The 19,827-nt window shown below is 37.1% G+C and overlaps 1 protein-coding gene across 1 annotated transcript; it reads left to right on the top strand.

Moving 5' to 3' along the window:
• Positions 1-1,823: 1,823 nt before the first annotated feature.
• Positions 1,824-18,046, top strand: LOC125094385 (transmembrane protease serine 11B-like protein). Its single transcript, XM_047719971.1, has 10 exons — positions 1,824-2,010; positions 8,265-8,380; positions 9,783-9,901; positions 10,000-10,067; positions 12,959-13,119; positions 13,827-13,865; positions 14,389-14,563; positions 15,566-15,825; positions 16,299-16,441; positions 17,257-18,046. The coding sequence occupies exons 1-10, from the start codon at positions 2,003-2,005 to the stop codon at positions 17,416-17,418; spliced, it is 1,251 nt and encodes a 416-aa protein (XP_047575927.1). The 5' UTR covers positions 1,824-2,002; the 3' UTR covers positions 17,419-18,046.
• Positions 18,047-19,827: the final 1,781 nt, after the last annotated feature.

Genomic DNA, 19,827 nt, shown 5'->3' with positions numbered 1-19,827 from the left:
CCAGGACCCTGGGATCATGACCTGAGCTGAAGGCAGAGGATTAACCCACTGAGCCACCCAGGCGCCCCAAATTCTGAGAGTATTAAATAGCATGAATAAAAGCATGAATGTAGGAAAGCTTTTGCCATTTAAGGAATGGAACCGTGAGAAATGGCTCAACTAAAATCATACTTTAGACAAAGTCATCGTTAAGATAATACAATGTCCTGGATATTGTGCTGAGCACTTGTTATACGTGGCCTCAGATGATATAGCACCTAACAAGTAGGACATCTTTAGCTTGCATTTTTACCTGTAAGAAAGCTGAAGTTCAGATTATTTTATGCCCTTTGTTTCACCAAACTACCATGGAACAACATAAATAAAAAGAGATGACATCCTGAAGAGCCTTGAATATCAACCAGAGAACTTTATATTTTATTCTGAAAGCAGTTGAAAGTTTTGAAGATTTTAAATAGAGAAATGTCATGAATATCTATTTTAGAAAGATGAGTCATGCTAATTAATATTATAATCCATTTCTCTGTTCAACAGCCTCCTCCTCTGAGAGGCCTTTCATGACCACCCTGAAGAAAGCCACTCTCTACCCTCTCACACACTCGCCAATCTCTACCCGATTACTCTGCTTCATTTTCTTTACGACATGTCTCATATATTAAATTATGCATTTACTATTTTCTTGAGTGTTTGCCTGTTTTTCTCTTTAAAGTATAAACACCGTGAAGGCAGGGACTTTATTATGTTCCTTGTTGTATTTCCACTACTAGGAACAATAATGTAAATCTCAGGAAGTTTACCACAAATATTTATTAAATGAATGAATGGAATGAATAGATAGTTAAAAATAAGAAAGATGGTGCTAAAGATCCAGATATTTGTATCCAAAATATCTTAGCGACCTCCTGATTTTTTGTTTTTATAAGAATTTGATGTCACCTAAAAACTTAATTCATATTCATTTCGTAAAACAACTCCTTTTTTTAAAAGACTTTTTTTTTTTAAAGATTGTGTTTATTTATTTGTCAGAGAGAGAGAGAGCAAGCAAGCACAAGCAGGTAGAGAGGCAGGCAGAGGCAGAGAGAGAAGCAGGCTCCCTGCTGAGCAAGGACCCCCCCCCCCCCCCGCCCCCACCCGCCACACCCATGTGGGACTCAATCCCAGGACCCTGGGATCATGACCTGAGCCAAAGGCAGCGGCTTAACTGACTGAGCCACACAGGTGTCCAAGTAAAACAACTCTTGACTAGATTAATTAGTACCATTTCCCATGAACAATTAGCAAAAGAGAACTGGTATTTCTTACACTAAAACCTATCTCCACCTATAAATCCATTTCTTTTTTTTTTTTTTTTTGATCATGATGACATATCTATTTTTTTAAAAAATGCAAATGTATTTTTAAGTAGGTAATATATTAACATAGTTTAACACTTCATTTTTTTTCATTTAAAATCAGTTAATTACATATAGTGTAAATCCATCTTTTTACAATACTATGTATATAGTCCCAGTGAGAATTTTTAGACTAAGCACATTTCAAATGAGTAATGCTTAGCAGAATTTTCATACTAAAAAAATAATGTATATTTAAGTCATTTGTCAGAGACTGCTCTGGTGGATTCAGCTGGTTTCATTGAGGAGGAGTTCTTCTCCATGAAAGGGCTGGATGGGATCTGAGTCAGAGCACTGATTCACCAATCTGCGGTGGTATTTCCTGGGTGGACCTCTCAGGCAACCAATCCAAGTTGTGTCTATTCTTTTTCTAAATATTCAACTCAAAGGGAATTTTCATTTCTTCCTTTAAACCACAGTTCCATAGATGTCATCAACACTTGTTAAACGAGTTTCCTTTTAATTGCTTGATGCTATTGCACCCAACCCTTAAAATCCCAAGTATCATTGTGGTTAGCACATTTACCTGAGAGCCACTGACCAGGACAAAAGAAGTGCAGAAGTTTCCTTTATCTTACTAACACCAACAGCCTAAATTATATCAGCACCTTATGTATAGGTAAGTGGACATTACCTTGCCCAAAATTCTAATTAGACATAATTAGAATTAACTGTTTCCCCAGTATGACTCCCACCCAAGGGCTGCAGTAAAGTAACTGAGTTCAGAGGGGGATTTGTAATTTTTTCTACAGCATTTTGGATTTTCTGCATGGAGACGCCCCTGTAACACATATGCTTTTGAGTCTGGTTCTGTAGTTTTATGTCATGCTTTGGAGAATGCTTCAGAAGGGTGACAAGCAGCTTAACATCCTGTGAATGAGAAATGACTGTGTGATTGGTGTAAAATACAAAGGAGGAAGCAGAGGGAAAAATTCTCTCATAAATCAAATGTTAAATTGTTAAATGTTAAATTGTTATTGGTGGTGATAATGATGAAGACTCCTTTGTATTTGTTTAATATCTTGTACTTTCTAAACTGCTTTCATAAATACTGTCTTGAATCTCACAGTACCATTGCTTCATAGGCGTTCCTTATAGAATAATTTATAAACCATGCATTTTTATCTGTAAATTGTTCATGAACTAGAAGAAAATCATGTATGGACATGTGCTATTTATTTTTAAAGTATCTAACTAGATAATTATTACGTTAAGTGATCAGTGATTATTAATGCCATTTTATTTACTTATATTTTTAAAGGTTTTATTTATTTATTTGAGACAGAGAGAGAGAAGCACGAGGAGGGGTTGGAGCAGCGAGCGAGGGAGAAGCAGACTCCTCACTGAGCAGGGAGCCTGGTGCGGGGCCCCATCCCAGGACCTTGGGATCATGATCTGAGCCAAAGGCTTAACTCACTGAGCCACCCAGGCACCTCTAATGCCATTTAAAAAAAACAGTTTCAACCTACAAGCATTTTCATCAAAATATACAAAATAAAGTGAACCTAGTTATGAAATATTTAATGTTCAGATAACTGTAAAATATAAATGCAGGCTTCATACAAATATTTCTCTAAAAATTTGCTTCTTTAGTCAATTTATTAGCCCTTTACGACATACACACACACATATAATTTACAATATCACTATTCATGTAAAAATGTGATTAGAAAGAGCATACTCTCTGTGATGGAATATACTAAGGACATTTTTTTTTTTTAGATTTTATTTATTTATTTGACAGAGAGAGATCACAAGTAGACGGAGAGGCAGGCAGAGAGAGAGAGAGAGGGAAGCAGGCTCCCTGCTGAGCAGAGAGCCCGATGCGGGACTCGATCCCAGGACCCTGAGATCATGACCTGAGCCGAAGGCAGCGGCTTAACCCACTGAGCCACCCAGGTGCCCCTACTAAGGACATTTTTTAAACTAAAGTAAATAATTTACTGTTGTGCAAATTCTTTATTAGATATGTTATATTATTTTTAATTCCGATGTTTTCTTATTAGCTGCATTTCTGATCTATCAGTAAAGGAAAGGGTGATCATACACATTCAATAAGTGGAAAGTAAACAGATGATTATTTTGTTGTTTTGCTTATAAGATAGACATCATTTTTATGTTGGATGGATGTGCTTTTTTGTTGTTGTTTTTAAATAGGGCATCTTCTTCTCCTTCGACATTTTAACACTTGGGTAAAGTCTTCACCTGAAAGATTTCAAAGGATTAATCCATTGTTTCCAAGTACTCTAGTTACCTAGGAAAGGTTCAACCATAATTTAGTGGTTAACTTCCCACAGTCTGAGGCATTATTTTGCCTGGAAGAGCTTGGGGGTATTTGGAAACATAGTTGTTTCTGCAGGTGCTTTTGAGGAGACCTTGGGCAATCTTGTGGTTGCATATGAGTGGCTAAATAATGAATGGACAAGAGAAGAAAAGGTACACTAGAAGTAGAAGTAAAGACTTCAATGCCATATTTTATCAATTTCAATTGTTTTCTTAGAGTAGTTCTCTAAGGCAAAATGGAAAAATTCTCAGGAGAAAGTGGTGTTTTAGATCCTTGCCAAGGTGACATTAAGATTTCATGGACAGGAGTTTGTTGTTGTTTTTTGTTATTATTTTCTATATCCTCTTCTAGTAATCTCCCTTGTGTGGTTTCTCAAAAGAATTTATAGTATGGAGTACCAGAAATATTGGTAAATAGTTGAGTGATTTTTCTCTGTGGGAAGTCTGTCATTTTTAAGCAGATATTTAATCTGCGTAATGGTGTGTAAGATCTTTAGGTTATCAGTTAATGGTAGCTGCATCTGAGAGAAACATCTGAGCTGCTGACAAGCAATAATCAAAATGGAAAAAGAGGATAGGGAATGTAACTATAAAATTCTACAGCATTTTTGATGAAAGACAATGAAAATTAGGAAGCTATTTCAGTCTTCTTTCAAGCCATAGTGTCTGGATGAATTCTATCTTATCTTACTTGATCACATGTTAATAGATTTAGATTTATTTCTGTTCTTCTAAGAATACCAGCCCTAAAACAAATTGTAAAGATAAAAGAAAAAACTTTGCCCAAATCTATATGAAGTCCTGTCCTGATCTAAAAATTTAAAAACAAAACTAGACAAAACAAGAAATATATCAGTATGTCCCCAGGTAAGAGACTTTTAAGAAAAGAAATTAATCAATGCCAATTTATGGGAGCAGAAAAGTAAGGAAAGGGTGTGGAGCAAAGATTAGAGAACCAAGTGGACAGCAAAGTCGTCTTGGTGGAGCTGAATGCCTAGAAGATGAAGTAAGTGCTTACCCATCCCTGAAAGGTGGACGTCTTAAATTTTTATACTTAAGAAACATATGTTGAAAATTTAAAGTCTTTTGAGTGATGTCAAACAATGAGACTGTGAAAATCAGGTAAGGCATGAAAAAATGGAGATAAATTAGTTGTAGTTAGAATGGAAACAAACGTTTGCCTCAGGAAGAGAAATGTCAATTTTGTACTCTATTTTATATAACAAGCACTGAATTTACTAATCCAGTTTCACAGCTTTGTTCCCTATTTTGGGGTGACTCTTAAGTTAACCCCAACTATGGTGCCTCGCTCAGTTAACTACCAGTCTGACCTCTCCATTTGTGTAATGGAAATTTAAAGGTCTCTTAAATTTCAGATATAAAATATTTAACATTTTTTCCCCGAGTTACCTCTCCTACACTTCATTTGACTTTTTTGTACTTCTCAAGATGAAATCTTATGTCATCTTTGACATATCCCTATCCTTTACCATGACAGCTAATTAATTACCACATTCTGACAAATATTCTACTGTAAATGTTCTCAAATTCATCACTTAGTTTCTTTCCTTACTACCACAATCCAGGATGCCATCACTCCATTCCCATTGATTATATTTGCCTCTGTGCTCATTGGTCCTCCTCTTTTATTTTTCTCCCTTCTTTAAACCATCACTATGCAGACTGCAGATTCATCTCCCTAAGCACTGCATATACTCATGTCAATCATTTCCACCAGATAAAGTCAAAAACTCTTTTGATTAGCACTGAAGGCTTTCCATAATTTGTATCCCTCTGATCTATACATCCTTCATAACCTAGTTGTCCTCAATAGCCCTTGGCTTCATTTATTCTCTGCTTCAACAAACACTATCTATGATGTATTAGACCCCACAATATGGCCTAGGTATAAAACAGTTACAACATCAACAATAATTAATGACTTGGGCCAGACATAGCATGACCTCCATTAGAGGTGAAAAGATTGCCACGTAAAAATACAAAATACTCTCAGTGTAGATCGTATTAGGGTGAGCCATGGGAGACCTCAATAAGGAGAAGATGACAGAGTTTAGCGATAAAGTCTGAGTGGGAGCTCACTGGGTAGACTTGAGGTGGACACTTTAGGCAGAAGAATCAGAGTATGTGTAAGGACATGGAGGTATGAAGGAGTTTGGTTGTCCATGGAAGTCTGAGTAGTATGAAATGGCTGGAATATAGATTAGAAGCAGGTTGGAGAATGAGATGAGATGACGGAGAGGTTGCCTTAAGACGGGGGTACAGTTTACCTACAGAAATGTGAGGAAAAAGCAGAGTGTGGGGTACAGATGAGAAGTTTACAAACGTGATGATGGAGTTGTAAATATTCTCCTCTGACACCTTTAATTTTCTCAGTGGACCAGGTCAGCTCAGATTGAGGATGGGATAAAAGGTACTGGAGGTTTGAGGAAAAAAGAAGTATGAAATAGTTTTCAAAGAGAGAGGAAAAAAAATCAACAGGGGATGTATTTTTTAAAAAAAAATCAGATACAAAACTTGTTCTCCTGAATGCATCAATCCAATTTATTTTTATCTGAGATCCAATACATCAAATAGATTCCTCTCCAATGCCCGTTCTTTCTTTTTTCTAAGATTTCATTTTTTTAAGATTTTATTTACTGATTTGACAGAGAGAGATCACAAGTAGGCAGAGAGGCAGGCAGAGAGAGAGAGGAAACAGGCTCCCTGCTAAGCAGAGAGCCCAATGCGGAGCTTGACCCCAGGACCCTGGGATCATGATCTGAGCCGAAGGCAGAGACTTTAACCCACTGAGCCACCCAGGTGCCCCAGATTTCATTTTTTTTATTTGAGAGCGAACACACTAGAGAGACAGAGGGAGAGCATGCAAGCATGAGCAGTGGGGAGGGACAGAGGAAGAGGGAGAAGCAGAAGCAGACTCCCACTGCAGAGCAGGGAGCCCAAAGCAGGGCTCCATCCCAGGACCCTGGGATCATGACCTGAAGGCAGATGGTTCACTGACTGAGCCACCCAGGCACCCCTTCAATGCCACTTCTAATCTGAATGCTCTGGTGATAGGCCTGGCTGGATTAAAGTTTTCCAATTTTGTTGTGAAGATAGCCTATAGTTTAGCAAAAATCTTCATCACTAAGTGTTAAGCTGCAAATTCACAGACCCTTTCAGGAGTTTGAATTAACTGGATCTGAGGTAGGATACAATTTTCTGCATATTTAGTAAGCACTTCCAGGTGATTTTGATAAAGGCTGTCCTCCAGTCACACTTGGAGGAGCCTCAATATTTAAGACAAAATATAAACACCTTTGTGTCACAACAGAGGAAGAGGATTTTCCAGGGAAACAGAAACAATAGGATACCTCTTTCTCTCTCTATTTCCTCTTAATCCTCCCCTCTCTATTTCTCTCCTTTTCTCTCTCAATGGATAGCTAGCTAGCTAGGCATATAAATATATATATAGATATAAAACCATGGGATCTATGTATCTAAGATAGATTTTATTTAACAGAATTGCTTCACACAATTTCATGGTTGATAAAGCTGGAAACTCAGGCAGGATTTCTACTTCCAAGGCAGAATTTTTTTTCTTCTCATGAAAAGCTGAGTTTTAGCTCTTAAGTCCTTCAAATGATTGGTTGAAGCCCACCCACTTATATCTTAAAGTCAACTGATTATAAATGTTGATTATAGCTACAGAATACTTCACAGCAATATGTAGACTTGTGTTTGACTAAACAACTTGGCAATATAGCCTAGCCAAAGTTGACACTTAAAATTAGCCATTATACTGTCCAGTTTCATCTTTGGCCAATCCATGACACATAGGTTGCTGCAATAAAACTGAATTGCTGGTCACTCTTTAGGCACTGCTTGTTGTTTCCTCTTCCTAGACTATCTTCTCATGCCTCTTCATCTGGAAATTTACCCCAAATCCCTACTTCAATTTAAGCAATACTTTTTATTTGTTGTCTAAATGAAACATGGTAAGAATACTTACTATAGGTTGAACACAGCATGCTTTTCTACAAAATATCTCTTTGAACTACAGCCATAAATAAGCTAGTAAAAAAAAAATGGACACTGCTCTCACCCAATATAGTAATTCATATTTGTGTGTGTTCTGTGTACATAAGGGCATAGCAAATAAAATAGAATCATGATCATACTTCAAAAATTATGATAGGCTTTGGCATAAAGAACTTCTAAGACATTTCTGTTTTCCTCCCTCCTTCCTCCCTAACTTGGCAAGTTCTTCATTTATTGATACTAACCCTGTCTCTGGTGGGAGGGAACTAGACACATCATACTCCTGAAAAATAATTTCATAGCATAAATCCAGAGAGGTTTGATTTTAAACTTCTTTCCTTCTTTCTCTTCCTCCTCCTCCTTCCTTCCTTTCTTTCCTTTGTTTTCTTCCTTTCTTCATTTTCTTTATTTTCTTCATATACCTTTTGCTACTATGATGTCTAAACTGAGCTTCTGGGAGTGAGCAAGAGGAAAGAAATAAAGATTTGGAATGATTGTGCTTTATTTCCGAATCTCTGATATACCTTTTATATTTTTATCCTTTACTTGCAGACCAGTCACAGCTTCCCGTCCATCTTTGCCAGTATGGATGATTGCCCTCATTGTGTTTGGAGTGTTGGCAATCCTGGGAATAACTATTGGTCTCCTGGTTCATTTTCTGGCAGTAGGTTGGTAAAGAATACATTTTTATTTATTTCAGTTTGTTGTAAACTTTATTTCCATTTCTACCAAACACAAGATAATTGCAAACAGTAAATTATCTATCTTCCTTTAAAATGGCCATCAATGACCCAAGATCCCAGAAACATGCATTTACCAAGCACTGTATTGCAGACATCTTTTGAATATACACAAGTAAAAGAATGTATACAATATACAGACATGAATGTACAGATAGATAATTGATAGTTAGGAAAATTAATCTACCAAGATGGTATTATATGACTTTATAATTAAAATATTAAGATAAAGGAATCTAAATAAAGAACTAAAGGGTGCACTGTGAACTCTGAATTAAAAAGAAAGCTGAATAGTTTCAAGATGTATTTTTTTTTTTTAACTACTTATGGTAAAGTCAAATAACCTACCATTGCAAAGTTTGGTCTCTATAGTAAAAGATCCATGACCCCCAGACAGACTAACTACAATTAACAATGTTGGTTCACAAATTATTGTTCATAAACAAAACATTTCCAGCATTTTCTTTAGAACTTTCTGACTTCCTTTTCTATTACCTTTCTCAATATGAAATATTTTCACCACATTTATAATAGTAAGTCATATTTTATTTTAATTAAGGTGCTTTAATTCTCTGCATTCAGATAGAAACTGTAGAGAAACAATTAACATTCTCATTTAAAATTATATCCTTATTATTGCCTCATGTAATGATTGTATCCATATTGAGCCTGTCTCTTTCATCACAGTCTTCAGAAGCAACGATCATATTGCAAAATAGTATTAATATTGATTTAGTGCTTACTATATGCTAGGTGCTATCTAACAGCTTAATATCTATCACATATTAGGGGCAAGACGTATCATATACCAAATGGCTTAGTGTCTATGAAAATTTGGGAAGGAAATATAATTGGTTAGGTGTGGACTCTGTAGTCAAATCAAATTTGATCCTTGTCTCTTAGTAGCTATATACTAGATAAGTTACTGGATATCTCTGAGACCACATTTCTCCTGAAAAAAAAAAATGTATACCTCATATATGTTTTATAAAGTATCTTCCCATGGTACATAATAAATGATAACTATTTTTATTCATAGTCTGATGGTTATGGGACATAAATCTCACTTTTTTATATAGTCCTATCTGTCTCAATTAAGATACTACTCTTTTTTCTTACCTTTGTCTATATCTATATCTGCTGCATTACGGGTCCAATAAACACTTTTCACAATGCTCAGGATATCTAATCGACTGTGACAGAAGGATTCATGGGCTATATCAATGTCAAATATAAGCACAATATTTACTAGTTGGTATTACTAGGTAATCTATATTTGCATTCAAAATCCATTTCACTTAAATAATTCTTGGATCACTTTAACTTACAGAAAATACAACCTACTACTACCAAGGTAGATTTACAGTTTTGGATATTCCATATAACAGAAATTATCAAAGAGAAACTTCACTGGAAAATAACTATCTTAGCAAAATTCTTGAGACTAAGGTAAATTAGTTTTTTCCTATATTTATTTCATTGTTAGTTCTCTAAAATATAAATATATTATTGGAATTTGATGTTTGGCTCTATGTTCTCTTTAACAGATGGTTGATGCATTTCAAAGTTCTAGTATTTACAGACAATATATCAATTCTCAAGTCATCACACTGGTGTAAGTAACTAATAATAGCAGTTAGAAAAGAGATCAACCCATTTGTAGACATGTATTTCAAGTACCTCTGTAAGAAGAATTTTGAAATATAATAGTCATTAGTCAATAAATTACTAATAAACACTATCACCCTAAGCTAAATGTCAGAATAATTGTTCAATATAAAACCAAAGCAAAGGGGGGCCCCTGGGTGCCTCAGTTGGTTAAGCGGCTGCCTTCAGCTCAGGTCATGATCCCAGACTCCTGGGATTGAGCCCCACATTAGGCTCCCTGCTTGATGGGAAGCCTGCTTCTCCTTCTCCTTCTGCCTGCTCCTCTGCCTGCTGCTCTGCTTACTTGTGTTCTCTCTCCAACTCTCAAATAAATAAATAAAATCTTAATTAAAAAAAAAAAACAAAGATTGGGCTCTCTATTCATTAGATCTATTGAGAACTTATTATTTATTAAACCCCTCATAACTCAAGTTTCTTCAGTTTTTATGTCCAGCAAATAGCAGATGATCCCTTTGACCAATGTTTGATAGTCTAACATTTTAGCAGTAGTGTAAATACAGACCCTGTTTTCTCATGTCTTTTCACTTGCAAGTCAGCTAAATACCTTGTGGAACTACCCTAGAATTCTTACAGGGTAGAAAAGAGCATATCTACACCAAGATTTGATGACAAGGAGGTCCTTCTAATCTATACATAAAACCCCCTTTATGGGGGTTTAGAGTACATGAGATAGCAGAGGAGCCCAAAAACAGGAATTAGTCAACCTGAGCCCCGCCTTTGTAACATAGCAGCCCCAGAGCCTTGGGTGAGTTACTATATCACTTTGATTCTCCTCATCGATCCATGGAATAGCACAGTCACTGCCTCTCATAAAACTAGACTCGGGATCAAAGAAGAAATGTATGGGAATATTTGCAAATAAACATATTTCCAATGAAGGCAATTTTTGCTTTTACCTTCATCAGTGGCACCAGACTATATGCCTGCCTTCTTCCTCTGCTCCTGGAACTCATGGGACTTCTGGACTTGCAGAACACATCAAGATCTCAGTTAGAGTTAACCTGGAGGGTTGATTTTAGTATTGGAAAGAGATGGAAGGCTAAAGTGGAAGGGCCCAGGTATCTTTCAGAGATCATTGCGACCACTGGAGAGCTTCTGCTTTTCTTCCCATGCATGTAACTTTAGGTATCTATGGGAAGGACAGCCCAAAGGAAGTGATGGAGAGGCTGTAGGACAGAGGTTTTCACTTTGGTACACCCTCCTATGATAATCAAACCTGTACTGAGTGCTTCTTAGCACAAGTTACTGATTTATATGCCAAAACATTAGTCATCCGTCAGAGTCAAAGCATAATAGTGCCACTTCAGACACTCAAAGCTAATTACAGGGGTGCTTGGGTGGCTCAGTGGGTTAAAGCCTCTGCCTTCGGCTCAGGTCATGATCTGAGAGTCCTGGGATCAAGCCCCACGTCGGGCTCTCTGCTCGGCAGGGAGCCTGCTTCCTCCTCTCTCTCTCTCTCTCTCTGCCTGCCTCTCTGCCTACTTGTGATCTTTGTCTGTAAAATAAATAAATAAAATCCTTAAAAAGAAAAATCTGCTTACAATTCCTACATGTCTGCTGGCCAACCTCTGAAGTTGCTCACCCCTTTCTGAATTCCAAACCAATCTTGCTTGAACACCAGAGTCAGGTTCATCTTCCTCAAGCATGGTTTTATTCAACAACTTCTCTTTACTGCTACCACTTGACTAGCCTTAAATGTCCTCTTCCATCTGAGCCCAATCTCCTAGACATTGTTGTCTCTGTGACTGGGCATAAAGAGACAGTACAGTTTAAAAATCCTGGGTTACAGAGTCAATTGTACTGAATCTGGTTTGATTCAGTAGCTGCATAATCTTAAGCATATTAGGTAGCCGCTCAGAGCTTCCATTTTTCCCTATCTATAAAATGAAGATAATGACACCTATGTTGCAAGGTTGTTATGAAGTTTAAGTGTGATAATAAATGTGAAAATATAGCAGATGCCCAGTAGATGCTAATTAATTACTGCTCTCCAGTTAGTCGGGAGTAGTACTCTTCCTCTTCTCTGCCTGATGAAATTTTCTGTTTGATAACAAAATAGTGAAACAATAATTTAAGGTCCAGTGTAAATGTCACCTCTTCCATGAAAATTTCTCTGATTCTTTAAGCAAAAAATGAGTTACCCTTCTATTGCAGATAAGATAAAATAAATATCATTGCTTCTGCCTAATTTATTGTAGTAATTTGTATACATGTCTTATCTCCTACAAATCTGGAAATTCCTGGAGGATAGGAACCATGTGTTAATCACCCTTGCAAGATCTACTAGTACCTATTCCAGTCACTTGGCTATAGCAAGTTGCTCAGTAAATGTTTGGTGAATACATGAATAAGTGAGCCCAGTTCTTATGTGGTACTTCTTTAAAAAAAAAAAAAAAAAAAAAAAAGATTTATTTATTTATTTTAGAGAAAGGGAGTGAGAGTGAGAGAGAGAGAGAGAGAGAGCGATCATGAGTGGAAGGTGCAGACGAGAGGGAGGGAGAGTCTCAAGCAGACTCTGCACTAAGCACAAAGCCTGATTCAGGGCTCAATCCCTCTTCTGTGGTACTTCTACCCTATGCTCAAGCCTTTCCTATTTTTCAGATTTATAGAACTACTTGTCCTCTAAGATGAATACTAGAGCTGCATGCTTACTGTCACCAAATAAGTGTAGGCAGATGGATGATCCTGTGTTTAACCAAAAGTGAAGTTACTACACAAACCCATAAAAAAGCAGAAGAAATAAAAATATAAACAACAGGGAATGAGGAAGGAAATGCTATTTTTAAACAATATATGAGATATGTTTATCTTGTTGAAACATATTTATCTTGTTTCTAGTCCTCATAACAACAGTGTCACTGCACATATATGGCTAGTATTCAAGGCTTCCAGATCAATGAAGGAAAACACAAGAAGAAGAATTGAAAGCATCTTACATCAGATGCTGAGGAACCATTCAGGCTCTCTGACTACAGATCCTAATTCTCTTAGGCTCATGGGTAAGCTTATGAATTAAATAGGAGCAGTGTTACTCTCATCTTTTTATTTCTAACATACATCACAAGTACCATGCACAAAGCTGTTACTCAATTTTTTCAATAACTATGTCATTATTTTATATCAGAGCAATAATTTGTGTTCTTTATTATTGAGAACATAATATTCAAATCATAATAATAGCATAACTTAAAGCAGTTCTGGGAGGAAAACTGCTTCTCATTATAAAGCAGATAGTAAAGCTCTGAACAGTCCTTAAAAGTAATGGTGTGTCTTGTGTATTTTTTCATGATCTCCTATAACATTCAAAAATAGCATACAATCTGCCATTATAAGACAGGTCACTTTTAAAAATTATTTTTGTGCACTGACAGGAATCAGATTCACTTGCCGGTCTTCCTGTTCCACCGAGAAAAGTTACCAGAAATTTTCCACCTTACTTGATAAAGAATACAGTTCCAATTAAATAAAAGAGAAGTCTCTCATGTGGAACTATGAAGGTGGTATTTCCATATCATACATTCACATAAAGTAGAAGAACAATTCAAATAAACCCATACTCTCTCTTTTCTACTGACATTTTATCCTGAGATTCAAAATTATTTTCTGGACCCCTCCTGCTCTGCTGAACTAAGCATCTTCATTGGCCCTAGGGTCAATGGATTGATGTTGGGTATTATATTTACCATGAGCTTTTGTTTTATTTCAGAAATCAGTAAGGTTGATGCGGAAAAGATTATCAACAACCGTAAGTTCAGATACTTTTCTTAATTAAATGTGTGAGATGATCTAAGACATAATAGTCAAGACTTGTTACTGTTAACTAGGCACAATTCTAATCAGGTGCTTTACATACAAATCATTTAATCCTCACATCGATCCCAAAGGTAGATATTATTATTATCATCCCATTTGAGGATGGGGAAACTGAAGCACAAAGAAGTGAAACAATCTGACCAAGGTCATCCAGCTTGTGAATGATATGGTCAGAATTCAGATCAGGGTGGCAGAGCCCATGGACTTAACTGTGACTTTATCTGCCTTCCACAGCTTTCATATTCTCCAAGTGCTGAAGAATCTTGGAGATCCTATGCTGGGTATAGAGGTGATCCAAGGGCTGCTAGTGATTCTTGTGCAAATTATAACCTATCCTCTTCAGTGCAAGATATTGTCAGATAGAACCATACAAGAATAATTCAGTTTACTCTCTGCTTTATAATCAAATAAACATTATCTTCCTACTCTCAATGGAACAAAACTGACTCTGACAGGCTGTGGGACACGAGCAAGGATGTCAGCTACGTATGACAGAATCAGGGGAGGTTCCAATGCTGAGAGAGGAGAATGGCCATGGCAAGCAACTCTCAAAAAAAATGGCCAACACCACTGTGGGGCATCTTTGATCAGTGAAAGATACTTGGTGACTGCAGCTCACTGCTTTCAAAAGTAAGTTCTTCATGTTGCCCGAGGATAGGGAGACCAAAGACCCTGGAACAGTTGAGGTTCTTACCTGTTTTCCCAGCTTCATTATGAGTAGCACTCTCATTTCAAGTGTCCTGGCTTGGAAGACAGTTTATATAGGAAGCCAATCTAAGATTTTTCTGCATTGCCTATAAAAATGCAAAGAGTCATTCATTTTTTTTTTTAAGATTTTATTTATTTATTTGACAGAGAGAGAGATCACAAGTAGACAGAGAGGCAGGCAGAGAGAGAGAGAGAGAGGGATGCAGGTTCCCTGCTGAGCAGAGAGCCCAATGCGGGACTCGATCCCAGGATCCTGAGATCACGACCTGAGCCGAAGGCAGCAGCTTAACCCACTGAGCCACCCAGGCGCCCGAATCATTCATTCTTGATACTACATTTTTTTTCTCATATGATTCTTATCTCTCATCACTTTATACTCTAGACATCCCTAACGACTCATCGTTACTAAAACACATCATCTTATGTCATACCTTCCTCCCCTTCTGCACATGCCTATCCCCTTCTCCTGATCTTTTAGGCAACTGTGACTCAGCTCTATAGTCTTACCCAAAATGCTACTTTTCCCTAAGAGCATGCAGATTTAAGTCCACCTGTTTTGTTGTCCCGCTAATTAGATACAAAGTACTAAGCAATTATAAATGTCTGTGTTTATGCCCATCTTTCATTTTATGCCCATTTCTTGAAGGTATGACTATTAATTTTTATTTCTATAGTCCCATTACTTTACATAGCATATGGTATAGGGACTCAAACAAGATTTTTAAATGAATTTTTAAAATTAGACTATCACTGTTAACGAGCTATACAGCAAAGAAATATTAACGTAATGAAAAGAATACAGTTGATGCAGGCTTTATTTCTATCTTTTTTAAATTAAATTTAATTTTTTTTAGTGTTCTAAAATTCATTGTTTATGTTATTATTTTGAGATAAATACAAAATACACAATTTTTCTTTCTTTAGGACAAACAATCCAAAAAACTATACTGTCAGCTTTGGCACCAGAGTAAATCCCCCCTATATGCAACGTTATGTTCAACAAATTATTGTTCATGAAGACTACATCCAAGGTGAACATCATGATGATATTGCAGTTATACAGCTCACTACAAAAGTCTTGTTTCAGAACGATGTACATCGAGTTTGCCTTCCTGAAGCCACACAGGTTTTTCCACCAGGTGAAGGAGTTGTTGTTACAGGATGGGGAGCACTTTCATATAATGGTAAGTTCAGTGAAGGCTTACCATAGTGTTTGAATACAAAAGCATCAAGAAAAAGGGTGACCAAGGTACAGAGTGAAAGGCATCAATTACTTCAGGATTCCAAGTTCTCCCAGGCCATGTCTCAGGAAATAATGCTTATGAGTTATGGCTTCTCAAATTGCCTTGGTTTGGAAAAATCTGTGGAGACCAATTGGTTGTAGAAACTCCCCAACCTGGAGTAACTAACTGAGAAAGTTCTGGTTTAGACATACAAGACGAGAGAAAAGGACATGGAAAGACAGCATTTAAAAGACTTCAAACTATTCTTTGAAAGTTTCTATTTCATTGATTTGGATGAGGGAACTGAGTGGGCTTTTTAAACTTAAGAATAGGCAAGAGTCAAATGTAGGTTTTATGCACAGAGGACGTAACAAGCTTTCCACTCTGCTCTGTTTCAGAGCAGCTCTTTTACTGGTGATGTTTACTCCCTTTAGGTAAATACCCAGAGGTACTTCAGAAGGCACCTGTGAAGATCATTGACACAAACACTTGTAATTCTAGGGAAGGATATGATGGTTTGGTATCTGACACAATGCTATGTGCTGGGTACTTGGAAGGAAATATAGATGCCTGCCAGGTAAGTCTGGACACTAGTCATACTGACCATAGAGTGTATAAATAATTGCTGTTATTTTATGAAAATTATCAACATGGAGACAATTGTATGCTTCCGTTAATTTGTCCTTTGACAATTCTATTAAACCCCCTCTAGTTTTGGTGCTAAAGTAATTTTCCACTACATGCAATGTATGTTTGTTAGTGTTTAACAAATACTTAAGTTGGAATTACTCTGACCAAGCATGGACTGAGTCTTCTACAAACACTTCATTTAATCCTCATCACAACCTTGTGATGTAGATACTACCATTACCATTTTACAAATGAGAAAGCTGAGTCACAAGAAGGTAAACAGATCTGCACAAGAGCACATAGCAAGTGAGTGGAAAAGCTGGCACACAAGGTCTTCTAACATCACAGTCCATAATCTTAACCATATTTCAGCAAAGGATTAGTCTCCGAGAATTTTCAACTACTTCCAGCCCATATCTCTTACCTTCTTGGCCTCTCCATGGCCAGGGTTTTGGCTACTTTTCTCAGATAAAAAGCCCCGTTCTCCAAGTACATCTATAATATTTGTCTCCCAAAGGCTTTCTTATAGAATTAGACCTTATAACTTATCAGTTCATGCCTTCAAGATTCAAGTTAACACCAAAGAGCCCCAGAGAATATACTCCAGCCACAGATGGGGTAAAGGGTGATGCAGGGATTTACACCATACATTTTCCTACGGTCTGTATGAAACATGAATCACAAATTTCATCTGGGTTTATAACTTAGTAAAGTATCTGGAAGTTAATTCTCATAATGATCACTGTTCTTTGTTTTATTTAGGGTGACTCTGGAGGACCACTAGTTCATCCCAATTCTCGAAATATTTGGTACCTTGTTGGAATCGTGAGCTGGGGAGAAGAATGTGGTGAAGTCAATAAGCCAGGTGTCTATATGCGAGTGACTGCCTACCGCAACTGGATTGCCTCCAAGACTGGTATCTAAGAGAAAAGCATCTTGTAGCAACTCTCTGAAGTCACTCTTGCCTAAGGTTACTCCCAACCTTACTTAGCATGCAATTTAAATTAGTGTGTACAATGGCTGTTTTGAAAGAATTGTGGTCCTGAGGGAATATTTATGAACTTGAATTTTAAGCAGACTTACAAAGTAAATCTCATGTTTAGTCAAGAAGACCTGAGCAAAGAAAGTGCTCCTATCAAAAAAGGACAATTACTATTTCTCTCTTGCATGAACCCACGTCATGACTTGACGTGGCATAAAGCTATTGGTTTGAGTAACTCAGACTTTCTGGAATTATGAAAATATGTCCCTTTCATTGCAAGTTATCTGGCTGTAGGACTGGAACCAACACTTTCTGAGGGGTGGGTTGAAACATGCTCTATCTGCCTTCATGTCATAGCATTTGAGGAAGGAGGCTGGTTGTAAACTAACGCTGACCAGAATCAGGCATTGAATTCAAGTCTCTTATTTGTATGGGGAGCTTGATTGACTCTTGAAATCACTGTGAAACAATCTCACCATCAGCAAAACTCTGCAAAACACATTTTAGACCTCCAGAGACCAGGTACAGTAGTTCTTCAGTGTTGATACAGCTTTTTGTGGAAATTCTTCTTTTGTAACACATATAAAAAGAAGTAGCTATGAACCATGAAAATGTATAATGTATTTTAATTAAAACAAACTTGAAAGCAGACTGTCTTTGTACAATGACAAGTTTCTTTTTGTGCGTGTGTGGTTTTCTTGTTTTATTTTTTGCTCTTCCCCCCCCCCCCTTTTTCGGTTATTGTTTCCACTTGGTCTATGGGTTGAGAGAAGGCTGGAAGGTAGTTGGAAATTTACCTTCAGGCTGGAGGGAGAGGCTCAGGCAGGCCAGTGGGGATGCAGCATGTGGGTCCCTTATAAATATAGATGCAGACGGCTCCCAGTCATGCCTGAGGATGAGGCCAGTCCAGCCAGGGTTGAGGCCTGCCAGGCTGTGATGTTTGGTCAGGTGGTTGCTGGTCTTTTGGATGAGGAGTAGCAATGCAAAGGCAGCCGTTTTCTATAAAATTTTATTGACCATTTTTAGAAAATCAAGTACTGCCAATTAGCATCACATCCACTCATACACTATTTAAAAATGGATAAATTTGTGGATTTTTTTAAAATAATAGAGTCATATAGCTAAATCTGCTATGCTAGCTTTACCAAGTCCATATCCTAGATCTTAGATTATATTGGTGGTTCTCAAACTCTGAGCTCTTGGGGTCCCTTTACGTTCTTCAAATTACTGAGACACTCAAAGAATCTTTGTTTCTATACAGCCTATATCTACTGATATTTATCACACTAAGAATTAAACTGAAAACCATTCAAAATATTTAATCCACTAAAAATAGCAGTATTAAACTCATTACATGTTAACATAAATCACAGAAGTTTTATTTAAAAATAGTTATATTCTCCAATAGAAAAAAAAATGAGAAATATGGCATTATCTTTAATATCTGGCTTAATAGAAGGTGGCTGGTTTTTCATCTCTGCTTCTTCATTCAATCTGTTTTGTTGTTGTTGTTGAAGTATATGAAAAAAATCTAGCATTACACAGGTATGTAGTTGAAAACGGGAAGAGAATGTTAATAGTGTTTTCAAGTATTTGCAGATATTCTTGTATGAAAATGATGAGGGAACAGAAGGCAAACTGAGGACAAACAGGAGCTCCACTCCCGGCTGCCCTAAAGGAAAAACAAATAGTTAACTTATGGAGATCACAATCCTGCAAGACACGATTCTCCCTCAGTTTTACAAATGTCTTAGCAATTTACAAGAACAAAGCATTTCTATCAATGGCCAAGCTTCCAGATGGGAATGTAGATTCAATTAAAGGTCCTTATAATCTACAGCCCCATTGACAGATACTTGAAATGGGGGGTGGGGGGGATGTAATGTTCCTCCAGGAACTTCCCAACTATCTTCATGTTTAATGCCTTGTTAGAGGGAAAAACAACCTTAACTTGACAGTGGCAAGGCTTATGCATACTTCTCTTTTGGTCATTCAGAATACTACAAAGACACACTCAGCCTCAAGATTTCATAATTTTTAATGTTTCTTCCAGGCAATTCTTAATGTAATTCTAATATAATTCTTAATGTTTCATCCAGGGAATGCTTAAATAAGTTAGATTTTTTTCCCCTCTGTGACTGTGTGGCAGTGAAGAATGCGGGGATAGGATGACTCCTGGTAGAGTCCGATGCCAACACCTTGATTTACTAAGGTGTCAGCAGTTTTAACCACTATTGCTTTGAACCACTGGTTTGGTTTCACAGACCTCTTGAACTGGTCTCAGACACCAGCTGGGGTATGCAGACCAAACTTTTGAAACCACTGAGCCATGCTAATTTTTCTAAAGAGAA

The sequence above is a fragment of the Lutra lutra genome, chromosome 2, assembly GCF_902655055.1.
Source record: "Lutra lutra chromosome 2, mLutLut1.2, whole genome shotgun sequence".
Taxonomy (NCBI): domain Eukaryota; kingdom Metazoa; phylum Chordata; class Mammalia; order Carnivora; family Mustelidae; genus Lutra; species Lutra lutra.
This window is presented reverse-complemented; position numbering and strand designations above follow the sequence as displayed.